A 25,526-nucleotide genomic window follows, 5' to 3' on the forward strand; every position below is an offset into this window, starting at 1 on the left:
GGATCATACATTCGCTATCAAAAGCTTAGAATAATTAATTTTTAATTAATATTATATAATCGATCTCCTAAGATTAAGTTGACATTCTCATTACCAATATCATAAGGCAGTCTCTCATAATATGTTAATTAAATGAAAGTGAGGTGTTATGTGATAATAGTGTGCCGACCATTAACAGGAATAATTTATGGAATTTCTCCTGTACATTTTATTATATTTACAAGTACTCTTTAGTTGATATCAATTCAAATACAAATTCTCTTATATATTGTCTCATATAACATTCTCTCTTATATATTCTCTAAATGGACTACAAAATAGAATTTAGGCAAAAAAAATACAAACGTATATGACGTGAGCTTCAACGGTTAATATTAATAAAATCAATTAATATATAAAATGCGATGAGTTTCCATAAATCACTACGTGTCCATTTAGAGAAACCACAGCAGACACGCTTTACATACACGTAAAGAGGTGGCGTCCTTTTACGCGTGCATATACGTCGATATATACAATGCCACGTTGGAGTCCATTTACAAATGCTCCGAGCATGCTATGCTGTCCGTCGCCGTTAACCTCCCATTAAACCATCAATCAATTAATTAATTAATTAATATGTCATTAATTAATTATCAAATTTTAATTACCAGATGTCATCTCTCCCTCTTCCGCTTCTTCTAACAACACCCCAAACGCAGAAGGCCAAGATTGGTTGGTTCGGCGATGCCACCACAATATTTTATATCGCATCCTCGCCCGCTCTCGATTGGACGCAGGAACGCGATATTCCCACTCCCCTCATTCGTTCGTCTCCCCCTTCCCTCTAAATACCCCGTCCGACCCTATCGTCCTCCGCTGCTGCTTTCACTTCCTCTCTCCCTCTTTTCTTCTACTCTGCTGCTTCGAGTTTGAAGGACGGCGCGGGAGAGATGGGAGAGTGCGGGGTGCCGCCGTCGCAGCGGGGGCAGCCGGCGACGTTCCGCGACGGCGCCGCGACCGACCGCCGGTTCGTGAAGCACGTCTTTGATAACGTCCACGGAAGCATCACTCTCGATCCGGTATCGTCGCAAGAACTAGGTTTTCGTATGTGATTCCGATGTCGAGTTCTTGACTCTTGATCGTGTTCTGATTCTGGATTGGTTCGGATTTTGAGGGTTTTGTTTGGGGGAATCATTGGGTTTCATCGGTGCCGAACCGCCGTGAACAGTTTCGTTTCTGATTTCTCGCTATACTCCGTCGATAACGTTGTCTCGCTATTCGTCGATGAGATACTATTTTTCGTGCTCCCGTTAAAGAGCGATTCCGTGGCTTGAATCTCCAAACTTGTGGGGATGTGGCAGACTTAGTCTCTGCCAATTTTCTATGGAGAACTCATCCACTTTTACTTCCTAAAATGAAGGCAAGCGGTACATCTGTCGGTCTAATGGAAAATATCTCGAGTTTTGTTGTCATTTAGTTAGGCATTTGGATGCAATATTGTCATCCTCGGAGATTATTCTGCAGACTCGTTCTGAGCCTTGGAATCCGTTGGTTTCGACTCTTCTCTGGATTCCTTGCTTCATTCTCCATTCTACCCCTCTCCTTTCGTCAGCATTCTTCTATACTCTACATCGTATTATTGAGTTCCTTGGAATGGTGGCGATCGTGTTTGGCACATGTTATTGCAACTTTCTCTTGTTGTAGAATATTTGTCACGTGATGACTTGAAAGTTTTACTGGGCAAATCATATTCTACTTGAAGATACTGCTTCACATGTGCAATATTTTGGCAGCACAACTTCTGGTATGGCATAATGTTTCTTGTGAAAGTTCATTTCTGGTGATCTTTATTTCATTGAGAATCTTTGGTGGCTTTAGAATTTCCATGTCTTATTAAAGAAACATATGGAAGAATGTTGTAGGACTCCACATAAGTAGTGGTCTTGTGCTATTGTTGCCGAAACTGATACAGCAACAACAAGCTGTAATGCCCCAACTTTTTGTGTCTGTCAAGTTGTGGACGTTGAATTATAAATATTGGGCTTCGTTCTTTTTTCTTTCTTTTGTGTCTGTCTTCTCCTTTCTTTTCCGTTTTGTTATTCTATAATAGATGTCTCTGTTACTACATATCAATTTCTTACCAACATTTTGCCCTCTTCTGGTTAATTTCAGCTGAGCTTGAAGTTTATGGACACCGAACAGTTTCAGAGGTGAATTTGATTTTTCACAAGAATTTTGCTACGTATACTGGTGTAATTTTCTTTCCTGATTTTGCATTTTATTACAAGATGCAGGTTGCGGGACCTAAAGCAGCTGGGTAGCCCCCTCCTCTCTCTCTCTCTCTCTCTCTCTCACTTTCCGGTTCTTCTCATGAAGCTCTTTTATTTTAGATTTGCGATCTTGTTTATGAATCTTAAACTTATAAAATTTGAAAAGAAAGTTAGTTCCATTGGGAATATTTTTAGAATTGATCACCACATTTTATCTTTATGTTTTGATATGTCCCTAAATTATAATGTCACATGCTTAGAGGGAGTATATATGAACTATATTGGTGGTAAGTTTTGTTATGGCCTCTTATTCTGATTAACTTGTATTGTTAATTTTCTGTGTAACAAGTGTATAACAATAGTAAAGTAAACATTGAATACGTAAGTCATGTGTGTAGTTGATTTTACAGTTATAAACTGAACATACGTTAGGAATTAAAAAAAAAAAAAACCAAGCGTACCACGTGGAATTAATCTACTTGTATTATAAGCTATAATTTGGTGCGAAGCTATCATGTGAAAATATTTTTTTGTGTGACTCATTGTTTGGTTAAAATGTTTGGAGATTGATGAAGATATTATTTATAGAGTAAACATTGGACGATTAAAATGACGAGGGGTGTAAGGAGTCTTGTGTAATCATCGTATATATTTGAGAGTAAAAAAAAACTTTATAAGATAATTATGAGACCAACGATGTTTTATGGATCTGAGTGCTAGTCAGTTAAGAAAAAATATATATAAAAAAGTTTATGTTGTCGAGATGAGAATGTTGAGGTGGAAACGTGGAGTTACAAGGAAAGATAGAAAAAAAAAATATTTTTACTCGTGAATAACTAGTTATCACTTCGATAGAGGATAAGATGAGAGAAAATCGTTTAAGATGTTATGGGTATGTACTAAGGAGACATCCGGATGCGATAGTTAGAATAGTGAAACAATTAATGATAGTGGTACAAGGAAAGATAGAGGAAGACCTAAAAAGATTTTAATAGAAATTATAAACAAAGACTTAAGTATTCTAAGCTTAACTAAACATATGACTTTCTACATATCTCAATGGCATCAAAAGATCCATGTAGCTGACCCTAGATAGTTCGGACTTACAGTTTTATTGTTGTTGTTTGTTGTTATTGTTAAATCATTGTTTGGTAGAGTAATTGCAAAGAATTATAATTTTATATACTGCAGAAATTACTTGCGTTTAGTTCTACCTCACACTGTACTCAGGTGTTTGTTTCTCTGCACAATCCGTAAGATTATCATAGTTTGTTTGTTATGAATGGTGCTTCCTTTGGAAGTATATGGAAAGTTCCAGGAATTTTGATTTATCTGCAACTCCCTTTAAGAATGAACACTAATATATACATATTTCAGGTCTTACATGCATGGTCTATCCAGGAGCTGTACACACTCGATTTGAGCATTCCCTGGGTGTTTATTGGCTTGCTGGGGAGGCAGTTCGTTGTCTTCAAACGTACCAAGTCAGAAGCTGCTTTCAGTTTTATTTGCTTATTATACAAACTTAAGAATTTATATTGCCGGTCCATACTGAATACTCTTGTACTTGCTGCTGCTGTATGTTAGTATTTCTTTGGTACAGTCAGTATGCTATGTACCGGCATTGAATTGGATCAGTAAACACTGCTCAGCATGCTTCCATATTAGAATTCTTGGTTTAAAATATCCTAATTATTTGGGAGCATCTCTTAGGTAATTGTCATGCCTGCAGGGATCAGAGATCGACATCGACTGCTATGATGCCCAGACAGTTAAACTTGCAGGTAACTCTGATTAGTTTTGATCAAGTCTTTTAAATTAATATAATAATTTAAAAATTCATATAATATTTTAATTGGTATATCACCTTTTTTTTATCTGTAGGACTCTTGCATGATATAGGCCATGGACCTTTCAGCCACATGTTTGAGCATGAGTTTTTTCCTCAAGTCCTTCCTGGATCAAAATGGTGATTTTTGTTTCGATAGTATATTGGTTTTTATTTTAAATTTTAGAAGAACAAATTGTGCTTGTTCCATCCAAGCTTTGTGAAAACAAACTTTTGGGATCATGAGTTCCATTTTTGAGTTCTTCCTGAAGAAGAAAGGTGATTTTTATGTTAATAGTATATTGGTTCTCTGTTTAAATTATGGAAGTTATAGTTGACTTGACACTTGTTTCATCCTAAAGGAGATCTTGAGATAGCATCATGAATACTTTCATAGTCTTATGGTATCAACTTCTCTTAACAATTGTAGAAAAATTTAAGATCACATGTGCCTGATTTCTGAACCTTTCATAGATTGTTTATTTTCTGTTTTCTGCCAACTTGTTCCTTTTCCACTTAACTTGAAGAAACTTTTCTATTGTCCTTCATTGTTGCTTCTTCATTGAGTTATTGTTACTCGTGTGATTCAACTTTGGAAAACTAAAGCAATGCTAGTTGATCCTTTTCTCTGCAAAAACAAGTCTAGCTGATTTATTGTGCAGCATGAAGTTCATTTGTTTTTATTTTGAAAAAGAACTAAGTACCACCGAAGCTTTCCTTTACATTCCCTTACATTTCACTTTATTTAGGAATAATTTAATTGCATAGAACGTTATATCTTATGTTCCCTTATTGGTGATACTATATTTATGATTGCTTTTGTCACAGGTCTCATGAGCAGATGTCAGTGCAGTTGGTGGACTACATGGTTGATCAGAACCATATTGACATTGATTCTGATTGCCTTAGAAAAGTTAAAGTAAGAAATATTTTTAGCATCACAACCTTCTATTCTTTTTGGACAGCGTGCACAAACATTTTGTAGCTTAATGATTATGAAACTTTTTTATGTTGGATATATAACTAGTTTCCAAGGTAATTTTGTAGTGCCTGGTCATTTGTTTTTTAGATTACTTCCCCTACAGTTTATGATCTTGGTAATGTCTTGATGCACTTAAATGTCAAATGAGCTGGGTTTTGTTTTTATTTTTTTTATCTCAAGTAAAATGGACTTTTTTGGCCTCACATTTTCAATGATTCTGTAGACAGCTATCAGTAATTGCATATAATGTGATTACAATGGTTCTGTAATATAATTCATATTCATGTTTCAAGAATCACAATTGCAACAATAGAAATAGAACATCCAGTCCCAACTATTGGCTTGGATCATCTTCTGCTATATTGCTTTAGCAGTGGTAGCATCTTCCATTAAATTTCTAGAACTTGTTGGCCTTTCTTTTGCCTTTATGAAATCCTAGTATGAGTTTCTATTAGGATATGTACCTCTTCCGTTACTTTCATAGTGTCATGCACTTGGTATACGTACAATTATAATTGTTAACAGCTTGATTAATGCATCTATCATTGTGATAATTGGCTTGGTAGCATTGTCCAATTACTAACATTAAGTTCATCAAAATATTAGGATATGATAATCGCTAGTTCAAAGTTCGATGTGAAAAAGGTAAGTCTTTTTGCCTTTGGCTCGCTTACATTATCTAGTCATTCAGTTCACGGCTCAAATATTGTTTCTGCCCAGAGTTCAGAAGAGAAGCATTTTCTGTATGACATTGTTGCTAATGGTCGCAATGGAATTGACGTGGACAAGTATGGAAACAATTTTATCAGATTGAGGTTATCTGCAGCAACTATAAATCGGTCTTTTCAAGTCACTAATTGCTGTGGAGGTCAATATCTGCAGGTTTGATTATATTGGCCGTGATTGCAGAGCTTGTGGTCTTGGCTGCAACTTCCAGTTTCAAAGGTAAGCAACATCTGTACTGTATTCATTATTTTCTGCATGCAATTTTTTAATATTTTGGATAGGATATCCTTGTTCCCCCCTTCGTTAGCATGAAAATTTTAAAATTTTTCTCAACAAATGTGTTTATAGTATATAGAATGTACAGGAATTTTGATGTTGTCACTAGTTTTCAATTGTAATGCCTACATTTGGTAGATTGATTCAACTTATGGTGGTATGGGTCCCACCAAGAGGCCTTTTGTCCTAATACACAATTTATTGTTTCCTGGTCATTAGATTATTATTAAAAGAATTTGATTTTATTGTTATGTAGTAATTCACCAGCCTTAACTAAATGTTTCATAACAATGGCCTTAGTTTTGCTATGTTTTTGTCACATTTCCTCTCATAGATTTCTCCTAACACATCAATCTTAAGCCCAGTTACAGCTGGTGATCCAATTAACATGATAACTGGTTCGTATGGAGGAGCACTTCATTATGCTTGCAGTTACTAGTGATATCTAGGTCAGTTAGACTCTAATGAGTTTTGAGTGGAATACTGCAATAAGACAAAAGGATATAGTGTGCCGATCCATGTCAGTGCTGTTAGAATCTGTATCCAAGTATCCAGCTTAGCAATAAGACAAATGGAGATACACAATCTTATAGTTGAAGAATTCTATAGTTTATGTAGGATTTTTATGTTTTAGTGCTGACTATATGCAATATCTGAAGATTGGTTTAAAGGCCTGAAAAGCCAAAAGGGTTTACTAGTAATTCGTATAGTAGGTTGTACTAATTGTATGAATTCCTTTAAATATTTAATCAAAGAGCTTGGTGACAAGTTAATTCATCAATAAGTATCTGACATGATTCATGGGGGCAGATGTGAATACCAGGTATGATGCCTCACTAGTAAGAATAAACATGCATATGGAAAGGGGAGTGTTATGATCAAATTGCTTAAATGATTTTTTTATATTTTGAGTGTGCTAATAGCTTGTTAGTTATTTGCCATGTTCTTGTCACTAATTTCTTATTTATTCTTTTACCAATATATTCTGTGGCATCAGAAATGTATTTCTAAATAATGTAAAGCTCTTCCTACCTTTTTCTAGTCTGTTCTGTCCAGGCTTTTGGAAGGCATGCGTGTCATGGATGATGAAATATGCTACCCAGCTAAAGAATGTCAGTCATATAGTGTTTTATTCAAAATCTTTGATTAGACGACATCATTCTTTGACTTGATTTTGGATCAGATCTCAATATTCACAAATTATTTGCAACACGTGCTGACCTTCACCGGACTGTGTATACACATGCAAAAGTAAAGGTGTGTATGTCTTTATTTACCTACTATCTGTGTGTTCCTTTCATGTCTGTACGGTTACCACTTACCACTTCGCAATGAATTGTTTTCTTGTTAATATTGTTGATATTAGAGCAGGCTGTATTTTGAATTTTCTATTCGATTACTGGTTAGGAGAGCTTCTTTGGTTCTTCGTGAGATTTCGTGAATGCATTTTGTCATTATTTGCCAGCGTATAATGCAAATCAGTAAATTGGTTGTTTTTAACATGTGTAACTATGTAAGATCTGTTGGAAGCTAACACAATTCTCTGTTGCCTTTCCCAAACTATAATAAACCTTCTTGAACTTGGTTTTGAGTTTAGTTGGTTTTGGTTATCTTCTGCTGTTTCTTACTCCTTTAGTTATCATTCCTATTAGGGTCTTTAACTGTTGGGGATTAGTACTATGTTTGCAGCAAATGGGTGATTGTTGACTTTATATTGTATTAGTCAGTTTTATAAGTTATGCCTGCCAGTCAACCACTTTATTATGTAAGATTGCCCTGCAATAAAATTGACAATATTTTTTTGTTGGTCATATTTCTTTTCTGTCTGATGCTTGGTCTATAAGTCTGTCAGCCAATTGGTTTTTACTTGTTTGGTTGGTTCCATTATCATCTATATATGGTGTATGCCATGCATGTAGTTAAACAAACTTCCATTGCTTTCCCTTTTTCTATATCATTAACAAGTCATGGAACTGTGCTGATGACAACGTCTTTTTCAACCATCATTGACATCCAAACTTCATGCTGTTTTGCTGTCTTGTGTGGCTGGTGTATCATCAACTTTTATTTTAAGACCGTCCTCTCATGAGAATTAGGCAATTTAAATTCCATTGCCAACCTTAACTTTTATCTACTGAAGGATCAAGGTACATATGTTGAGCCCTTGCTAGTCAAGGATTAAGACTGTCAGTTCAATGCTGATATTGTCATTTATGTAATTTTTTGCTGACATTACCATTTATTGATCAAGAAATCCAAGAACATAGTTTTCTAATGCTACTTTGGGTGGGGCCTGGATTGTCATGTCTTTTGTTTTCTCCTTGATTTGTCTATTTCATTTTACAAATTATTCCTTCACAGTTTTTTCAGTATCATTGCCTTATTCTTCTTGCAAAATATTATAATCTGCAATAATTCAGAGAATTTTTTTGTATATTTGACCCATGCATTCTGCTATCTTACTATATCTTTTTTGCAAGACCAGTTACATGTTCATTCACTCGTGAAGTGTAATTATGTTCCTATGCAGCATGTCCCATTCATTTTGCTTAATTAGTTCTTCCTCATGCTTCATATGCATCAGTTTTACAACTGTTGCCCTTTCAGTGCCAGTTTCTTTTAAAGTTGTATGCTTATTTACAATATATGTTCTCTTACTGCAATTTTTTTATTTAAGGCCATCGAGCTAATGGTTGTGGATGCACTTGTAAAAGCCGATGATTACCTCAAAATATCATTGTATCCCTTTGACCCAGCTCAATTCTGGAAGGTTTTCTTGTTATTATGTGATATTTCATACTTCATCTTAACCCATCTTTATTCAGATGCATATTTACTTATCGTTTTTTGTTCTCAGTTGGATGATACAATATTGAAAACCATTGAATTTGCTGACAGCAAAAAGCTGAAAGAATCTAGAAATATCATCCAACGTATTCGCCGGAGGGATTTATACCAGGTGATCTCAAAGTTTTGTTTATCTAATATCTAAACCCTGATTCACTGTCAATGATTTTCCTACTACCATTGTCTGATTCTCCGCTTGTTTCAGAGAATTGTATGTTCCGATGCACTTTTAAGCATGCTACTCACAAAGTCAGCAAATTCTGATTTTTGTTGTCATAAATATTCTGATCTCAAAGTTCAGATAACACCTTTTTTTTTTACGGTATGTTTTTTTTTCATTATTCCTAGTGTCATAAATCCATAGGTGCAGAGATGATGTTTCTTTTTTCTTGATTACTTCTGATCTGGCATATATTGCATGCGTATTGAAAACTTCTTTTAGCTGTTTTATATAAACTTTTAAGGAAAGAAGAGGAAACAGGGAGGAGACTGTTGGTTTGGTGTCAGGATTTGTGTTTTCACCATGTGAATGATTCATATAGTTGTTTCTTTGTATTATGGTTCGTTATTGGCTTCAGTTCTAAATTTCTCAAGTCCTAGATGAAAATGCTGAATGTAGTGTCTCCAGTTTTCCCTTGATTATAGATAAGTAGTAACATTAAATTAGGTTGTAGATCCTTATCTGGGATGGCAGGGCCTCAGAGTTCCCTGGAGAACAGAGATCTCCCTGGTATTGATGGGAATTAATAACTATAGATGATTGTAATGTTGACAGAGCCGTGCATTGCTAGGCATCCGGTCTGGGTGAAGATTTATTGGTTTAACATGCAACATGTGACACAAGAAGATTCTTAAATCATGCCTTATTTGCTGCACAAGCTGCAAGCGGCATGTCTCCTAAATTATACATGAGAAAATTTTCTAGTACCACCACCTGTAGAAAGTTCTGCTTGGAAATAGCCTACTAGCACTCTGAACTAGCTGTAAATAGTCGAAGGCTCACTGAATATTTCATACAACTATTTCTATGTCCTGGCAATGGTTGTCACAGAACATGTCATGCTATCGTTGCAAGTTTAAGTATTTCAACCATACCTCGCTGTAAGTACCAGCCTGCTAGCACTTCAAGCTAGCTGTAAATAGTCCAAGGCTCACTGAATATTTATTCCATATGACAAATTCTATCTCCCAGCAATAGTTGTCGCAGATCATGTCATGCTATTGATACAAGTATTTACACTATACATTGCATGTCATGCTATTGATGCTTGATTCAAAAAAGTGTCTTGCCTCTTTTGACAGTTCTGCAATGAATATGCTGTTCCAAAAGATAAACTAGAGCATTTCAAGGATGTCACTCCACAGGACATTGTATGCTCGCAGGTGTGTCATGGCAATTAAATGCATTACTTTGTTGGGTCAGGTGCTTATTAATCTAATTTGCCATTTATGCATAGTTTATCTAAAATGCTTTACATTTTGCAGAAAGCTAACGGAGTGCAACTGAAGGAAGAAGATATTGCTGTGAGCAATGTTAAGATTGATTTGACTCGTGGGAAGCATAACCCTCTTGAGAGGTACTTAGTATAAATCCTTGATAATACTTGGTCATTGTTCAACTCTTTCTCATTTCCTTTTAATTGTTCACTGACGTATCATTGTTTTTTTCATGTGCACTCATTCAGCATCAGTTTCTTCAAGGTAACAAATTTGCTTTTCATATCTGAATATCATGCTTGAACATATCAACTTTTTTACCTGAAAAAGTTGCCTTGCCATTCAAAAGTCTACCTGAAACTGTTTTATTTGTCAGAAATGGCAATTAATGGCTTGTTCTATTGATATCTGTTTTGGTAATGGAAATTATAATTGTAAAGCATAAGAATGTGTTACGGAATCACAATACAAATTATGTGGTTGCATGAACATTTATTCCTTATGGTTTTCAGATTTAATGAATTGTTCATGAGGAATTTTAGAACATTTAGTTTGTCGGTTGCTATTATTTCTGTTACTTGGAGCTCCAGTGGAGACAATAATTATTAGTTCAAGTTGAGAAATCTTTCTTCTGGTTGGTGGAGTGGATACAAGGATAAGCACTAGTGGAATGAAGTTTCATTCATTAAGATAGCTTGTCTATGCCACATTCAGTCATCTTCTCCCACTAAATTTGCATCCATTTGTCAGAAGTTCATCGAGTCAAACAGCATGATATAAGTAACGTAGGCTTAAGTTCTGGAGAACCAATAGAAATTAGATGATGATACATAGCTCTAGTGATGAATCCTGTGTTGCTATACAACAAAAATGATCCTAAAGTCCAACTTTACAAACATAATTTCAAGCTTATTTTGTTGAATCAGTTGTTAAGTGTAAGTTTCTGGTTAAAACTTGATGAATATGAAACCAGCATTTCTCCATAATCGTTTGATTTATATTATGGCCGATCCTTTGGTTCATTAAAGACATCTGTTAAATCAAGTTAATTAATGTCTAACATTTGGCTGATCTCTGACTCCAGTGCTTCTTGAGGGCCCCATGTAACTAAGTTTGTGCCTTCGAGGGAGCACCTTTATATGGTCATTCTCTAGACTAAAAATATAAAGTGCTGCCAGGATTATCACTGTGTGAAGAAATTTAGCATTACGGAAGATCGCATCAGCCACCTGCTGCCCGCCACTTGTCAAGATAGAATTGTGAGGGTTTATGCCAAGAAACCAGAATTGGTACGAGTGCATATACCAAGCCTCTAACTTCTTTTTCCTTTAACATCTGTCAAGCAGTTCCTTTGTGTGTTTTTTTTTCTGAAAAGTAAAATTAAACTACTCTAGGAAGTACGAATTTTAACTCTGACCAAGCTCATCCGCATTAGTGCATATAGATCAGGTGGCCAATTGACATTCACAGTTGATCTGACCTGAAGTATTTCCTTTGTTTGACATCATTTTGGATTCCCCTCTTAACAGGTAGAGGCAGTATCCGAGGCTTTTGAGAACTTCCAACTGAAGATATATGGTGTCAAAACCCAAGTGCATGAAACACCGGAGGCGAAGAAACAACGGCGGTAAAGACTTAAAAGTAGTGCATGATACACCAGAGGCGAAGAAACAACGGCCATAAAGACTTAAAAGTTTCTCCTTTTTGTGTTTTGCATTCTACAGTCCCGGGTTCTTTCTTCTATCACAGTCCACAAAGGTACGTTACGATAAAAGGAATGACTACTAAAATGTGTCCTATACAGAACTAGGGTGGCTCACCAGTTGTACAGTCACACATAGTCATTTTGATACATTAATGAAACGATCTTATCTTTTTGTCATTACCCTTTCCCCAAACCTTGCTGTCGGGTTTCTGTAATTGGGAACAGATGTCGCAGTAAGCATTATAAGCTTATAGAATGAAATTTATTGAATTTAGAAAAATCATGTATGATTACTGTGGGAATGCAAATTCAACAGCATAGAAGTAGAACATGACCTACCAAGATGCTACTTTTACTGGATAAGATGTTTCCCAAACACAGGTAGAACAACGTACGAAAGAATGTAAAAAGGATAGCAAATGATCTCACTCTGCTACTGGATTAGATGCTCGAGTGCTTTCCACAAGACCTCTTTGAACTTCCTAGCATCAAGCTTCACGTTCTGGTCATCCATGAACGTGGCCCTCATAACATGATACCCACGGTTGTGGAATGACAAGGGGTCCGTGAACACAGGGTGGTCCCTTGGATACTTCTCCTTCAGGCTGCTCTCTTCTATTGCAATGCTATACTCCAAATAGCCGAGACCCATTTCCTTGGCAGGGTTCCCATAATCCTGCATGGCTTTCAATTCCAGTCGTCCCCATGGAACGATCTGAATCAGAATCGCATTCAGCGGCAGGAACACCGAGTTGGTGAGACCCGTTCCGTGCACGCCCATCATCACGTCGCAGGAGTCGACGGTTCGCGCCACGCGAGCCAAGTCGGATCCTGCATCCGCTTCGTCGACCACCACCTCGAATCCCAACTCCTCTGCCATTTCAACGATCTCCTTGGTGTTTGTAATGACTCGCGATTGCTTCCTTCCGACGATCAATAGCCTCGGCTTCCGAGCCGCGAGATCTTCGATGTTGAGCAGTGTCTCTCTCTCCGACGACAAGGCACTCCTCATGAACTTAGCGAAGTCGATCATGGTGTAGCCATTAGGAGATCTCTTAGGGTCGATGTGGAACTCGTTGTGAGCTCGAAGACCCACCGTCACCTGCTTGAAACAATGCACTTCTTTGTCCATGTCGAGGTCGATCACCGGATACTTGGACAGCTTCTGGAGCACGGGGAGGTACTTGGTGATCCACCAGCTTTTGGAGTCGGTGACGACCAACTTAACCTCTCCGTCGAATGGACGCGCCGTCAAGAAGAGGGGAACGAGCACGTCGCTGTAGTCATGGAAGAGGTTACCGGTATATCCGCCAGTGGAGAAGACGACAGCCGGGGCGTCGTGGTTGACGGTGCATCGAGGGGCTTCACTGCTAGCTTTGACCGCAAGTTTTCTGACACCTTTGAGACAAGCTTCGTCTCCCTTGCGAGGATAAGGATGAACGTGCCAAATTTCTGTCTCCTCTGTTCTGGGTGATTCCATGAGCACGACGGAAGAGGAGCTCCCGGAAATCCTGATGTCGCCGTCCATCTCGCAGATATCTGCTCGTCTATCCGAAACATCACATAGTGGCTTCCTCTCTGGAGCTTGACTCTTCTCACCTGCAGCAGCTTCCAATAAGCAAAGAACTAGAACAGGAACAGGTTCTTAAGTTAGTAGCTATATTGACTCACCGTCTGCTTGGGTGCGATCATCGATGGTGTAGTTCGAGACGGTCGGGAGCGTCAGTCTATCGTGCAACTCATCTTGATTCGAGTTGAGATCGTCAGATCTCGCACCACTCTCCTCTGCAACACAGTAAGTGGAGTACAAGGTTACACGTCTCAGATGTTGTCATCTGATCGAGTAGCTACATGATCAGATCGTCGGCATGGTCATAAGTACCCGTCAATTCGTGGATGCTTGTGTCTTCCTTCGGAGTTGAATCAACAACCTTCTCTTTCTTTTCTCCCCGGAGGCTCTCCTCTCCGACAGCAGGAAAATTGTTAGATTCTACAGATCTAAAGCAAATTGCCTAAAGAAGAACCTAATTAAGTTGGCTCAGAATCCAAAATAGACCATTAAGCTACTCTTCATCAACAAAAAATCTCTTACGGGGAAGATCAAGTCACTAAGCTTCTCTTTTTGTCTCGATTTTGATCCAAGAACTTATGAGCAAATTCTAGTCACATAAACTGAAGGAATAGGTAGATTGGATGTACAGGTAGATTACCTGAATCAGCCGCCCCCTCTATCCCATGGTCATCGCCATTCACGAGGTCGTGATCTGGAGAAAGAAGGGATCACTCTTAGACGATCAAAGCCTAGTCAAAGCTCAGCGGTATGCAAGATCTACAGGTTACCTGATGGTGGAGGCGGCGACGATGGGGTGAAACCGACTGCGACGGCCATAAACGGTGGAGAAAAGATTGATCAGAAACAGAGATTAGCTACCCAAAGAACACGAACAGTATCGGCTTACGTTTAGGAAGAACAAGCGCCTGAGGTTTAGACACCACCAAGAAGGTGACTGTGACCACAAGGCATCCGAGGATGAGCAGCACGAATCTGAATCTTCGCGGCTGGTTGGCGTTCCGAGTCAACCTCAGTCTGGAGGCCATCGTCCCCCAGCCCACCGCTGATCTGCTCACAAACAAGAGGGATGAAGAGGGAGGGCGGTCGTCGCCTGCTGCTGCCTTCCTCCTCCTCCCCCACCTTACGACATGAATTTGGACTGTATGGACTATCTTATCGATGACTTCTTTGTTTATTCTTCTACTCCTTAGAAAAATCTTATTAATTGAGTTGGTAAATCGATTTTATTTGTATGAATCGAAGAGTCCACGACCTCAAACTTGTACTGCTACTTTGCTCCATCGAAGTCTTATCACATGCTGAGTCTAACACGAAGAAACTAAGAGAACAGAAACCAATCACCAACCCAATACTATACAATGGTAGGCAGGAATTCAATCTCACCACAAGAACATGTCAACAGGGTTCCTATCACCACTTAGCTGTCATCTACGGAGTCTCCAACCGCAAACCTCGAGAAGACTGCACACACTGCCTCAAAATGAACGTGCCTGCGCAGGAATTCTGACATGCAATGGGGTGCTAATTGGATCAAAAAAGTTCCAAGTCAGAAATGTGATGCAGGCAAAGAATATTAAATGTATGTCACCAGTTGCTACTGATGAGCTCATTGATTTCGGATTTCCAGCGATGCATCGATGAAGAAGCCATCTTTGGATATAGTATCACACAAAGTGGACGAAGTCCATTAGAACACGCAAACTTAGGCTTAAAATAAACTTAAAGGAACCCATCACTGACCCATAGAAAAGGGACATTGAAAGACTAGAATCCAATCGACAGACATGACCGAACTACCACAATAGGGCCGACTGACATTGCCATCACCCAAGCAGATCGAGAGCTTTCTTCAAGACAGGTCTGAACCTGTTCAAATCAATCTTGACATTTTGTTTCTTCATGTATATGTTCGCCATCGCGAGCCATCCAAGCTTGTGAATCGAGTCCGGGTCTCTAAAGACGGGATCGTCTCTCGGGTACTGCTCCGAAAGAGTGCTTTCCTCTTGGCTGATGTTGTACTGCAGGTAATGCAGCTTGGCAGCCATGGGAGGGTCTCCGTAATCGTATTTGGCCATCCCTTCCAGGTTACCTAAAGGGACGACTTGGATGACCACGGCATTGGTCGGCAGGAAGAAGAAATTAGTGAGCCCGGAGCCATGCAAGCCGAGCATCACGTCGCATGAGTTCACGGTCGCTGCGTACTCGCTCACGTTGGCTTCGAACTTCGCATCTGCCACCACCACCTCGTAACTCAACTCCTCGGCCATCCGAACGATCTCTCTGACGTTGGTAAGTTCCTAGTGCTCTTCCTGGCTATGAGCAGCAGCCTCGGTTTCTTGCCCGCCTGATCTCCCATCCTAATGGCGGATTCCCTTTCGAGCGAGTAAGCCATCCTTATGAACTCGGTGTAGTCAGCGGTGGAGTACCCGTTTGGTGTTCTTGCAGGGTCGACCTTCAAGTCGTCGTGGCTGTGGAGGCCGACGAACACAAGCGGGTAGCCGATGACTCGATCGTTCTTGTCCAAATCGATGATCTCGTACCTGGTAAACTTTTCGACGATGTGGCGGTACTTGAAGAGCCACCAGATCTTATAATCGGCTATGAGAAACTGCACTTCTCCATGGAACTGCCGTGCCGTCGCGAACAGGGGAACGATCAAGTCGGCGAAAGTCATGGAAGTGGTTGCCCATGTACCCACCGTGGGCAAACACGACGGCGGAGAAGGTGTGGTTGATGGCGCAAGCAGGAGGGGCTGCTTCAGCGCTGCCCATCAACCTCACGCTAACTTCCTTCACGTTTGCCATCGCAGTCCGGTCTGCCTTGCGAGCGTAAGGCTTCGCTCGCCAGGCGTTGCGGGGATGACGGTGAGTAACGACGGCGACGGAGGACTTGCCGACGACCTGGACATCACCAGCCGTCTCGCAGAAGTCTGTTCTTGGGTTGTCAAGGTCGCATATCGGGTCTCCATGGGGTTGCAACTCCCTAATGGCGCGTCCTTCGAGAAATGCCAGAGCAAACTATGTCTCAGCTTGTAAGGTAGCTCAGAAGCAGAGCAAGGGAAACTTACGGGAGCATCCTGACAGTTAGGAGGAGTAGCGCAGTAGGATTATGCAGCATGCTGTCAGCAACAACAACACAAGCTTCTGTGTCACAATCCGCCGCAAGTTCCCGCCGCAGTTCATTCCATACTTCCGAATGTGGCTAAGCCTGGACGCTTTGCCTGAGGAAGCCATGTTGTTCGTGGAGAGGCTGTCTCTCTCTCTCTCTCTCTCTCTCTCTCTGGTTTAATATGGCGGTAGCTCGTGCAGGAGTGGATGCTGCATCGACCTTGCCTCCGCCATCCCCTTGTTTTCTTTCTCCACCCCCGTTTAGCTTTGAGCGACGACTAGATGAAAGATGTCGCCGTTGAGGACAAGAACGTCTTCTCCTTCCTGGCGTCATCGATCCGCTGCGTGACTGATGCTTGAAGCTTATAAACCCATTGTTTTCGCCGATGGAACAACGCAAATGTTCGAGCTGTGTACTGATACTTTGCGTGTCACGGCACGTAATGCAATATTTTACCGGCCGTTTGTTTCTGAAGCAAGTAACGAGATGATCTCCCCGTCTGTGTCCCCAAGGAAGAAGAAGAAGACGATCCGACACTCGAAACCTGAATCGAAACAGAGACCCGATTTGAGTACATACGACAGAGTCAAAGTCAAGTCAACAATCTACACTAAATCCATCGACATAGAAAATAGCGAAGGCTTGAGAAAGAGAAGCCACTGATGCAGCTTTGAAAGAAAATTAGGCATTTTACTCGTTTCTAATTGAGGGTGCATTTTTTTCTTATTTGAACGAAAATAGTCTTATTGGGAAATTAAATGGCACCGCTATTTCATTCCACTTCAAATAAGAAGAAAACAAACACACGTCAATTCGAACTCTTGCGGGCTCGGCAAAGGGCCCCACCTAATGGGCTCCGGGAGGCAGAAAACAGTGGTGGTGATGCTTTAAGATTCGGTCGTCGGTGCGAATTCTGTTGTCCATATACACCGTCCGTACGTTAGATGATCCCATCCTGGCGGTCCGTTTATATCGTGTGACAGTCAACCCTGCGATGGTGGGTGAAGATGGCTGGTCCATGGCTTCGGACCTCGGACGCTCTGCTTCCTCACGGCGAACCAAGAAATGAGAGGAGAAGACGCTTCTCCTCTGCTGGTTCCCGCCGCTATCCCCGAGAGGGGGTTAGAAGAAGAGGATCGCTTGTGTTGCTCCCTCGGCCTTCGGAATGACGTCGATGTGGTCGCGGAAGCGAGGCGCCTGCTTTCCCTGGCGGGGCCTCTAATCGCTGCGAACCTCCTCCAGTACAGCCTTCAGCTCATCTCCATCATGTTCGTCGGCCACCTCGGCGAGCTCAATCTCTCCGGTGCCTCCATGGCGACTTCCTTCGCCAACGTCAGCGGTTTCAGCGTGCTGGTGTGTGCTGTTCTCTCTCCTCATCTCCTCGTTTCTATCGCCTCGATTGGCGTCGGCGCCTATCGGATTCACAATCTTTTGGCGTCATATGTTTGCCATAATCTTTAGCTTCGATTGAATTAAAAAGCATGAAAAAACTGAATTTTGTTCGATAGATTGAGAAAAAGCAATGACCTGAATAGATGAAAAAGCGAAACTTTCATTTTTGTTTTCCTAGATTTGTCATGAATTTTATTTGGGCCTCGATCTCATTTTTGTTCATGATTTCAATTCATAGTGTCAGTCTGTGTGCAAAACGAAATTAGTGATCATCCTCATTTCAGATTACTTGGAGATGACAATCACTTTTTTCTCTTATCCAAGATCAATTTCATTATATAATTCCTTTCTATGTAGTGTCATAATGGTATATTGAAATTTTCCGCATCTTTTTTTTTCCAATATAACAAGTTGGGGATGGCAAGTGCATTGGACACCTCATGTGGGCAAGCTTACGGTGCCAAAGAATATCATATGCTTGGAATTCATATGCAAAGGGCAATGTTTATTCTTCTTCTTGTGAGTGTACCTTTGGCCCTCGTTTGGACCTACACAAGCCAAATTCTCATTGCAGCTGGCCAGAATCCAGAGATATCAGCTGAAGCTGGAAAATACGCTTGTTGGTTAATACCAAGTCTTTTTGCCTATGGTTTGCTTCAATGTCTCATTAAATTTCTGCAAACCCAGAACACAGTGTTTCCCATGCTGATAAGCTCTGGGATAACTGCATTCTTCCACATTTTTATATGTTGGGTTCTAGTGTACATTTCTGGCTTTGGAAGCAAGGGTGCTGCTCTTGCAACCAGCATATCATATTGGATAAATGTGTTTCTTTTAGTAATTTATGTCAAGTTCTCTCAAGCTTGCAAGGAGACATGGACAGGTCTATCATGGGAATCACTCAAAGATGTATTTGACTTTCTAACACTCGCTGTTCCTTCGGCTTTTATGATCTGGTAAGCCCTTTAGGAGTAGGCCTTGCACAAACTTTTGTTATTAATAACGGTGTCTCATTCTGGCTAACAAGGCCTGTCGATACATGGTGTGATCAATAACTTAGTATGCATCACATAGGGGAAACTGGTAATACTGGAAATTGCTAAAAGCATGTGTACAATTGAAATATTTGTCTCTAGTTCGTACTTGAATTAGATTTTCTCTCCTGATCAATTGAAGCATTTTTAAGAACCAGACCATGCCATGAGGCTGCAACAAATTGCCACACACAACATGCATCACATGCATCACACAACAACCTAAGAGACATTAGTTTGATCAGGACATGAACCATCTCTATTGCTGTCACTGGTATGAAGTATGTTGAGTGTCATAGATGACAATTTTTGAAGGGATTGAATACACTTGGCATCTACTGGCTCTGCTATGAATTGTGTTTTGCACCACATGCATCACATGTGGTCTTTAGTTTCATAGTTCTTTCAGTATCTGCCATCATTCTGATTACAGTACTTTGGGCCAACTAAAGGAAAAGATGTTATATTACTTGTTGACAGATGCTTAGTGTATATAATTCCTACAATAATGACAAATTAGGCCACTGAAAAGGAGAAGATACAAGATCTTGTCCTCTTTACTATGGCAAACAAGTGTTGCCAATAGTTATTGACATTAATTGTGGTCTTGCCACTGAAAATAGATGTATGGGAATGGCCTACTTCTATAATTTTCTGTATCATGCCTCAGTCATGCACTTCATCTGGTTATGTACACGTTTGATCATAGATTTTATGTTGCTTTCTGATCTCTTTCTGTTTAACTCAATTTGTGTCCTCTTGCAATGAAGACATGCAATCTAGTTTCTGTTCGTATAGCTACATGCTATTTTTAACTGACTACAGTTACCTGTATGATAATGCAGCGTGGAGTTTTGGTCTTTTGAGATGGTAGTTCTCTTATCAGGTCTTCTTCCTGATCCAAAGCTGGAAACATCCGTTTTGTCAATCAGGTTAGTAACCATAATTTCCCGACTTCTGTAAAGGTTGTCCCCGAGATTCTTGAGCAAGCATCCGTGAATTTTCTTGCCGTCAACTAATAAGCCCATTGTAGACCTTCTAACCAGCTCCATTTTCAATTTGGAAAATGTATTCATTATTGTCTACTGCGTTGCTAACAAGTATAGCATTCTTGTCAGTCTCAATACAATGTGGATGGTTTATATGATTCCCACTGGTCTCAGCAGTGCTGTAAGGTTTGTTGAGTTTTCTTCCCTTTGTAGCTCATGTAGCATTTTTAAATACTTATCATACATAGTTTTTCAGTATAAGAGTTTCAAATGAATTGGGTGCCGGGCAACCACAGGCCGCAAGCTTGTCAGTGCATGTTGTCCTAATCATAGCCATCACGGAAGGTTTGGTCGTTGCACTGATCACCATTTTGGTACGCAATGTTTGGGGTTACTTGTACAGCTATGAAGAGGATGTTGTAAAGTATGTGTCAATAATGATGCCTGTTATTGCCATATCCGACTTCATGGATGGAATACAATGCACGCTTTCAGGTTTTTAACAATGAAACTCAATCAAATGTTGTGCAGATGTCCTTAACTTGATGCATTTTTGAGTTTACTCTTGAACCGTGAATACACTTTTTGTTTGCAAACGATAAATAATGCATCATTTTGTGTTATATAACTAACCATGTCCTACCCAGGATGGAATGACGCTTTATGGCTGCACATTGCATGTTATCAGTTAGGTGTACTTATCAATTTTTTTAATTAATTGATTACTGATTTACTTGAATACTAGCATGATTGATATAGACACTTTGATTGGCTAACTCTGATTGGCTTGTTAGCCAATCAGTTAGGTGTACTTATCATTTTTTTAAAATTAATTGATTACTGATTTACTTGAATACTAGCATGATTGATATAGACACTTCGATTGGCTAACTCTGATTGGCTTGTTACGGGTATGACTTGAAAAGTTGTTTAAAAAATTGGCAACCAATGGCCTTGATGAACACAATGATGAGGAGAGAAAAGATAATTAGAAAGCATGGTTAACATTTGGACTAAACAGTCAAAGAGAAAGTTGATACAACAATAGTGCCAGGGGTCCCTCAGATTGCCACTATTTTTTTCTGCCCTGCTGTCTCTCTCGAAACCCGAAACACAGAGAGAGAACTAATTATACCCCTAAATTTAACATGCCAACATATAGACTTTGGAGATAGATTCTGAAATTCGCATCTCTATAATGCCTATATGGTTTAGGCTAATGGATAGGTTCCACAAGATGGTATTCCACTTTGTCGACTTAATTGGTTTTGAACACAAAACAACATAATAAATGAAGTTGGATTTTGATCAGCTTCTTTTTTATATGATTTTGTCTGTGATTGCAGTTTTTTCTTATGAGATTGAATCTGCCTAAAACATATCTGTATTATGGCACATTTCTTACCTAGCATCTTGTAGTGTTTCTTCAATCATGTGCCGAATTATCTTCTCTTCTTTCTCCTTCATACAAAAATAGCCTTACCTGTTTGTATATAGAATCATTTATTTGAACTTACAACACCATGACATCTTATCATTGACGATTGAGAAAAATGTAATAGGTGCTGCTAGAGGATGTGGTTGGCAGAAGTTCTGTTCTTTCGTCAATCTTGGAACATATTATGTTGTTGGCATTCCTTCAGCAATCATGTTTGCCTTTTTCTTGCATATTGGTGGCAAGGTATGTTTCGGTCGATTTTAATTCTGCATTGAAGTTTCAGGATTTTCTTTCTCTATGTTGATGCTTCATGTCGCCTTGCTGCAGGGACTTTGGATGGGGATCATATGTGCACTTGTTGTACAAGTCTTGGTTCTTACCGCTGTAATCCTGCGCACCGATTGGGGTCAAGAAGTAATTTTCTTTTAGCTAATGTTTTTGTGCATGCAAATGTCAATGCTTCCTCCTCTCATATTTTTTGAGGATATTAGTTATTGCTGGTGAAATTAGGTTACTCTGGAGAAAGATTTATATGTTCACCAATATATGCTCTAGAAAAATGGTAACTGCAACCTGATATATACTGGTCTTAGATGGTACACCCTAATGCTTTTCCTCCTCGTATTAACGATGCTAATCTTCCAATAGTTTCTTGCGTCTATGAGGTTAACCATCTCTTAAGTGTTCTTCCTATAAAATTAACTTTTCTTATTTGGATGCTTTCTTCCTAGGCAAAGAAGGCAAGGGATAGAGTTATGAGTGCTGCTATCCACACAGGTCACTCGGACAGGTTTCCTGATTCTCTACCATCCAGCATTGAAGCCTATTGACTTGTTTACAGTCACACCACTATCCAAATTGGTTCATCATTATCTGCATTCAGCAGTATGTTGAGCGATCAAACTGCACGAGTAAAAGAATTGAAAGCTAAGTCTCTTGTACTTTTGCTAGTCTATTCCAATTCAACATTTCTTCCACAGAATTGTGTTATTAGCTCATTTGTATTGACAAGAAACGCGAAGACCATATCCAGATGCATCAAATGCTTCACCGGCGTCTCCTCTTCTCGATAAACTTGCATTTCCAAAGCCACCTACTTCTTGTAAAGTGTAGCAGCATCTAAAGACTATGTGCTTTATCTATCTATAAATAGGACTAGACAAACAACACTAGTTCTGTGCCAATTTCCCCATTCTAGTCTATAGTTCTCTACAATCTGCTTCCCTGTTCAACTAGGCAATGTCGGGCAAGGGCAGTGGTGGTGGCAAAGGTGGCGGTGGAGGACACTCGGCAAAAAGTGGTGGCGGTGGAGGGCACTCCGCAAAAAGTGGTGGCGGTGGTAACAACTCGGGGAAGTCAGGTGGTGGTGGCAGTGGAGCGATGAAAGCTCCAGGCGGTGAGGGATACATATCAAGGGATGCCTTTGAGGCGAACCCCCAAGCCTACTTCCATGATCTCCACCATGATGACAAGGCTGGAAAGTGATAACGCGTCGTCTCCCTCAGCTACCTTATATAATAATGCTTCATGATGTAGCTGTTCTTATGGTAGCTTGTTTTTGTTGGGCTTGCTGTCTAATCCTTTAAATGAAGTGTCTTCAAAAGCTCTTATCTACATTTCCATCTTGAAATCTTAACCATTGGCTGCTAAAACAAATCTTAAAAAAGGATTAATACATTTCTGAGATTTCTATGAACAATCACACTTCTTTTTGGTTCATTTACAGCGTTCTAAAATTTATATATGTGTTTTTCACACTGCTTCTGCTACCATCACTTTGTTGCTTCAATCAGCAACCTTCAATTTGGGACGATGAATTCATTCTGGACTTCTTTCTCCTTCAGATGTGACTAATGCTATCCAGTTTTCCTGTAGCATGCATTATATTTGCAATCTTTACAACTATTTTCTCAAGTAAAAGAACAGTTCGATGTTGTACCCGACGCCGGCGCCGCCGTTGAATTTTGTTTATGATTCCAAGAACCAAAAATATCGGTAAGATTACTCCGGCAGTCTTCAACACCAGCATCTTTGTTTTAGATAGGCAAAGATAACAAGTTATTTAGAGCTCGAGAAGCGATCAATTGTATGGTACTGAAAGTTTACCGAGAACAGGGTAAATGAATACTCGTCGTCATCGCTGATCAAGAGAGGAAGGGCATGCCGAAGAACCAGAAGAACCATGAACTGGACAAAATGGAGAGAATAATTAGATCAAAATGTATGAGAAATAGGAATCGAAATTAAACAGTAAAGAAACCCACGATTACAGTGATTGATCGACAGCAAAAAGTGTTGCTTGTCCTCGAATGGTCACGATAATCCACAGCTGAGTCAATGGCACCATGATCTGACGGAAACATTGTGATGAACTGTGTATCGCGAAAGTCCTGTGCAGAGATCTCCCAGCTTACCCACACGCACAGGGAGAGAGTGATTAGAATGACGAATCTACCTACGAACAGTATGCACATCAACATGCTACATGAGAACTACCTAAAGTTCATCGGAGTACTCCCGTAATCGTACAACTTCGGCAGAGTGGTATAACCTGGATTGAATTGCTGAACACAAGAATCGAGAATTTAGGTGCTGTGTTTTCTGCTCATTATTAAATGCAAGAAGCAGCAGTATTCTTCTACAAGGATGGCTATAACCTGGAGGCATATCTCGCACATCGTATCGCCTTTCTGGTTGCACCAACGCTGAACGCATACCCGATGAGCATACTGCAAGTAGAAAAAGGAAACAGTTCATAGATCTTGTGTTTGTTATGCTGATCAAATTTGGCAAAGCTTTGTTACCTTCAAGCTGCCCCTGCATGAGCAGGGGATCTCCATGTTGGAATCGTGGTCTTCTTCATGGCAGATTCTGCACTCCTTCAACTTTGCTGATGCAGCAGGGTCAGCCGATGATGATGTTGTATTGGTATCTACGAACGCATGTTTCCTGTTTCCAGCTGCAGCTTCAAGGGTCGGCTTCGCCAGCAAATCATCCACAACCAGAGCGAGATGGTCTCCCATTGTTTTGGAATCCGAAAGGAAGACAGAGCAAGGAGTACGATAACGAGAAAGCAAGAACCCACAATTTAATGAGAGAAGAGTGGGAAGGGAACAGACTTAAGTTCGGCAGAATCCGCACAGGAGGAAGAACACCTGGAAGGAGAAGAACCCACGAACTCCGGGTAAAAAGGAGTTAGACGGAATGGCAGCTTTCGTACGCGTCTCGATGGCTTTCTCTCTTTCCTTCTCCTTCCTCCGGGGACAACACAGGCCAAGGAAAACCAAAAACATGTGAAGGAGAATCACAGGTAGCAGAAGGGAAGGAGAGGAAGACGTAGAAGGTGGGATTTGGATGATGAGTCGGGCTGAAGGAAGGGAAATGGCGAAGAGGCGAGAACAGAGGAAGAGGTGGCGGTGCATTTGAGGAAGCAAGAGATGGAGTGGGGTGAAGGTCTTTGCCAAGTCATTTCTCTTTCTACTCTTCCACTTTAAATCTCTTTTTTACCTCATATAATTTTTTTGACTATTTCTTTAAGTCATTAATTATTTTGACTGTCTCCAAAAGCGTAAAACTATTTTTTTAATGCATTATATATATAATTACTATTATTATTTTCATGATTTTCTTTAATTTCTTAATGTCACTTATTTTTAAGGAGTCAAACTTACGTCCCTCGATCGCAACCTCCTACCCGAGCACGCGAAACGACGCAGTGGAAATCGACGAAGCCACTCCCTCCGATCGATCCCCGGTTGTCCTCCCGTCGGTCGACGACTTGCTCTCTCTCACCATCGTCTTGCTTTCGTCTCTCTTGGGTACGGTTTCGATTTCCTCTCGATCTTTTTCTCGATTCCGTCTAGATGTGATCGTTCCTTTCTTGTATCTACGCCACGGGGACCTGCCCATTTTTTGTTGATCGTCTCTTCTTCGCCGTGC

At 40.1% G+C, this 25,526-nt stretch overlaps 5 protein-coding genes and 1 pseudogene across 12 annotated transcripts in view; 3 read left to right on the forward strand and 3 right to left on the reverse strand.

Annotated features, from left to right (window-relative positions):
- Positions 1 to 695: 695 nt before the first annotated feature.
- LOC103969194 (uncharacterized) lies at positions 696 to 12,230 on the forward strand. 3 transcript variants are annotated; one of them, XM_009382661.3, is made up of 19 exons: positions 696 to 1,061; positions 2,155 to 2,192; positions 2,277 to 2,299; positions 3,630 to 3,736; positions 3,985 to 4,036; positions 4,137 to 4,221; positions 4,909 to 4,999; positions 5,669 to 5,707; positions 5,783 to 5,850; positions 5,945 to 6,007; positions 7,121 to 7,176; positions 7,248 to 7,321; positions 8,742 to 8,834; positions 8,922 to 9,023; positions 10,214 to 10,294; positions 10,397 to 10,488; positions 10,597 to 10,612; positions 11,527 to 11,637; positions 11,878 to 12,230. In XM_009382661.3, the coding sequence occupies exons 1-19, from the start codon at positions 933 to 935 to the stop codon at positions 11,977 to 11,979; spliced, it is 1,422 nt and encodes a 473-aa protein (XP_009380936.2). In that variant the 5' UTR covers positions 696 to 932; the 3' UTR covers positions 11,980 to 12,230. The 3 variants fall into 3 exon arrangements, with proteins under 3 accessions (XP_009380936.2, XP_064944219.1, XP_064944217.1); XM_065088145.1 differs by lacking the exon at positions 696 to 1,061 and adding an exon at positions 1,114 to 1,786; XM_065088147.1 differs by lacking the exon at positions 11,527 to 11,637.
- A 71-nt stretch (positions 12,231 to 12,301) lies between these two features.
- On the reverse strand, positions 12,302 to 14,939 carry LOC103969193 (alpha-1,3-arabinosyltransferase XAT3). The gene is made up of 6 exons (XM_009382659.3): positions 14,513 to 14,939; positions 14,394 to 14,429; positions 14,264 to 14,317; positions 13,936 to 14,016; positions 13,725 to 13,838; positions 12,302 to 13,652 (listed from the first exon to the last, which is right to left on the reverse strand). The coding sequence occupies exons 1-6, from the start codon at positions 14,649 to 14,651 to the stop codon at positions 12,487 to 12,489; spliced, it is 1,590 nt and encodes a 529-aa protein (XP_009380934.2). The 5' UTR covers positions 14,652 to 14,939; the 3' UTR covers positions 12,302 to 12,486.
- A 243-nt stretch (positions 14,940 to 15,182) lies between these two features.
- LOC135596190 (beta-1,2-xylosyltransferase XYXT1-like) lies at positions 15,183 to 17,056 on the reverse strand (annotated as a pseudogene).
- Positions 17,057 to 17,717: 661 nt separating this feature from the next.
- Positions 17,718 to 23,223, forward strand: LOC135596189 (protein DETOXIFICATION 16-like). Its single transcript, XM_065088144.1, has 8 exons — positions 17,718 to 18,087; positions 18,538 to 19,082; positions 20,006 to 20,092; positions 20,279 to 20,335; positions 20,406 to 20,644; positions 21,712 to 21,830; positions 21,915 to 22,001; positions 22,319 to 23,223. The coding sequence occupies exons 1-8, from the start codon at positions 17,800 to 17,802 to the stop codon at positions 22,415 to 22,417; spliced, it is 1,521 nt and encodes a 506-aa protein (XP_064944216.1). The 5' UTR covers positions 17,718 to 17,799; the 3' UTR covers positions 22,418 to 23,223.
- Positions 23,224 to 23,286: 63 nt separating this feature from the next.
- Positions 23,287 to 25,002, reverse strand: LOC135586796 (uncharacterized). 6 transcript variants are annotated; one of them, XR_010480847.1, is made up of 7 exons: positions 24,392 to 25,000; positions 24,245 to 24,316; positions 24,084 to 24,151; positions 23,852 to 23,996; positions 23,716 to 23,774; positions 23,527 to 23,616; positions 23,309 to 23,456 (listed from the first exon to the last, which is right to left on the reverse strand). XR_010480847.1 is itself a non-coding variant. In XM_065088151.1 (7 exons), the coding sequence occupies exons 1-7, from the start codon at positions 24,608 to 24,610 to the stop codon at positions 23,406 to 23,408; spliced, it is 726 nt and encodes a 241-aa protein (XP_064944223.1). In that variant the 5' UTR covers positions 24,611 to 25,001; the 3' UTR covers positions 23,317 to 23,405. The 6 variants fall into 6 exon arrangements, 4 of the variants coding, with proteins under 4 accessions (XP_064944220.1, XP_064944221.1, XP_064944223.1 ...); XR_010480848.1 differs by having other exon boundaries at positions 23,858 to 23,996; positions 24,392 to 24,999; XM_065088151.1 differs by having other exon boundaries at positions 23,317 to 23,456; positions 23,694 to 23,774; positions 24,392 to 25,001.
- Positions 25,003 to 25,242: 240 nt separating this feature from the next.
- The window catches only part of LOC135595068 (uncharacterized), a 3,535-nt gene continuing 3,251 nt past the window's right edge, over positions 25,243 to 25,526 (forward strand). The window contains exon 1 of the mRNA XM_065085577.1: positions 25,243 to 25,405. The gene's annotated coding sequence lies outside the window, so the exon portion shown is untranslated. The remainder of the gene's footprint in view (positions 25,406 to 25,526) is intronic.

This window comes from Musa acuminata, chromosome BXJ1-10 (genome assembly GCF_036884655.1).
Source record: "Musa acuminata AAA Group cultivar baxijiao chromosome BXJ1-10, Cavendish_Baxijiao_AAA, whole genome shotgun sequence".
In the NCBI taxonomy this organism is placed as follows: Eukaryota; Viridiplantae; Streptophyta; class Magnoliopsida; order Zingiberales; family Musaceae; genus Musa; species Musa acuminata.

Excerpts from the sequence above, each read along its gene's own strand:
- LOC103969194 (XM_009382661.3), top strand. The coding sequence starts at position 933 with ATGGGAGAGTGCGGGGTGCCGCCGTCGCAGCGGGGGCAGCCGGCGACG. Across the intron at positions 7,322-8,741 it reads ATACACATGCAAAAGTAAAG|GCCATCGAGCTAATGGTTGT; the intron begins GTGTGTATGTCT and ends TTTTTATTTAAG. Across the intron at positions 9,024-10,213 it reads GCCGGAGGGATTTATACCAG|TTCTGCAATGAATATGCTGT; the intron begins GTGATCTCAAAG and ends CTCTTTTGACAG.
- LOC103969193 (XM_009382659.3), bottom strand. The coding sequence starts at position 14,651 with ATGGCCTCCAGACTGAGGTTGACTCGGAACGCCAACCAGCCGCGAAGA. Across the intron at positions 14,430-14,512 it reads GGCGCTTGTTCTTCCTAAAC|TCGGTTTCACCCCATCGTCG; the intron begins GTAAGCCGATAC and ends TGGCCGTCGCAG. Across the intron at positions 13,653-13,724 it reads TGATCGCACCCAAGCAGACG|GTGAGAAGAGTCAAGCTCCA; the intron begins GTGAGTCAATAT and ends AAGCTGCTGCAG.
- LOC135596189 (XM_065088144.1), top strand. The coding sequence starts at position 17,800 with ATGAGAGGAGAAGACGCTTCTCCTCTGCTGGTTCCCGCCGCTATCCCC. Across the intron at positions 19,083-20,005 it reads CCTTCGGCTTTTATGATCTG|CGTGGAGTTTTGGTCTTTTG; the intron begins GTAAGCCCTTTA and ends ATGATAATGCAG. Across the intron at positions 20,336-20,405 it reads GGTCTCAGCAGTGCTGTAAG|TATAAGAGTTTCAAATGAAT; the intron begins GTTTGTTGAGTT and ends ATAGTTTTTCAG.
- LOC135586796 (XM_065088148.1), bottom strand. The coding sequence starts at position 24,610 with ATGGGAGACCATCTCGCTCTGGTTGTGGATGATTTGCTGGCGAAGCCG. Across the intron at positions 24,152-24,244 it reads TGTGCGAGATATGCCTCCAG|CAATTCAATCCAGGTTATAC; the intron begins GTTATAGCCATC and ends TCTTGTGTTCAG. Across the intron at positions 23,775-23,851 it reads GTCGATCAATCACTGTAATC|TTCATGGTTCTTCTGGTTCT; the intron begins GTGGGTTTCTTT and ends CATTTTGTCCAG.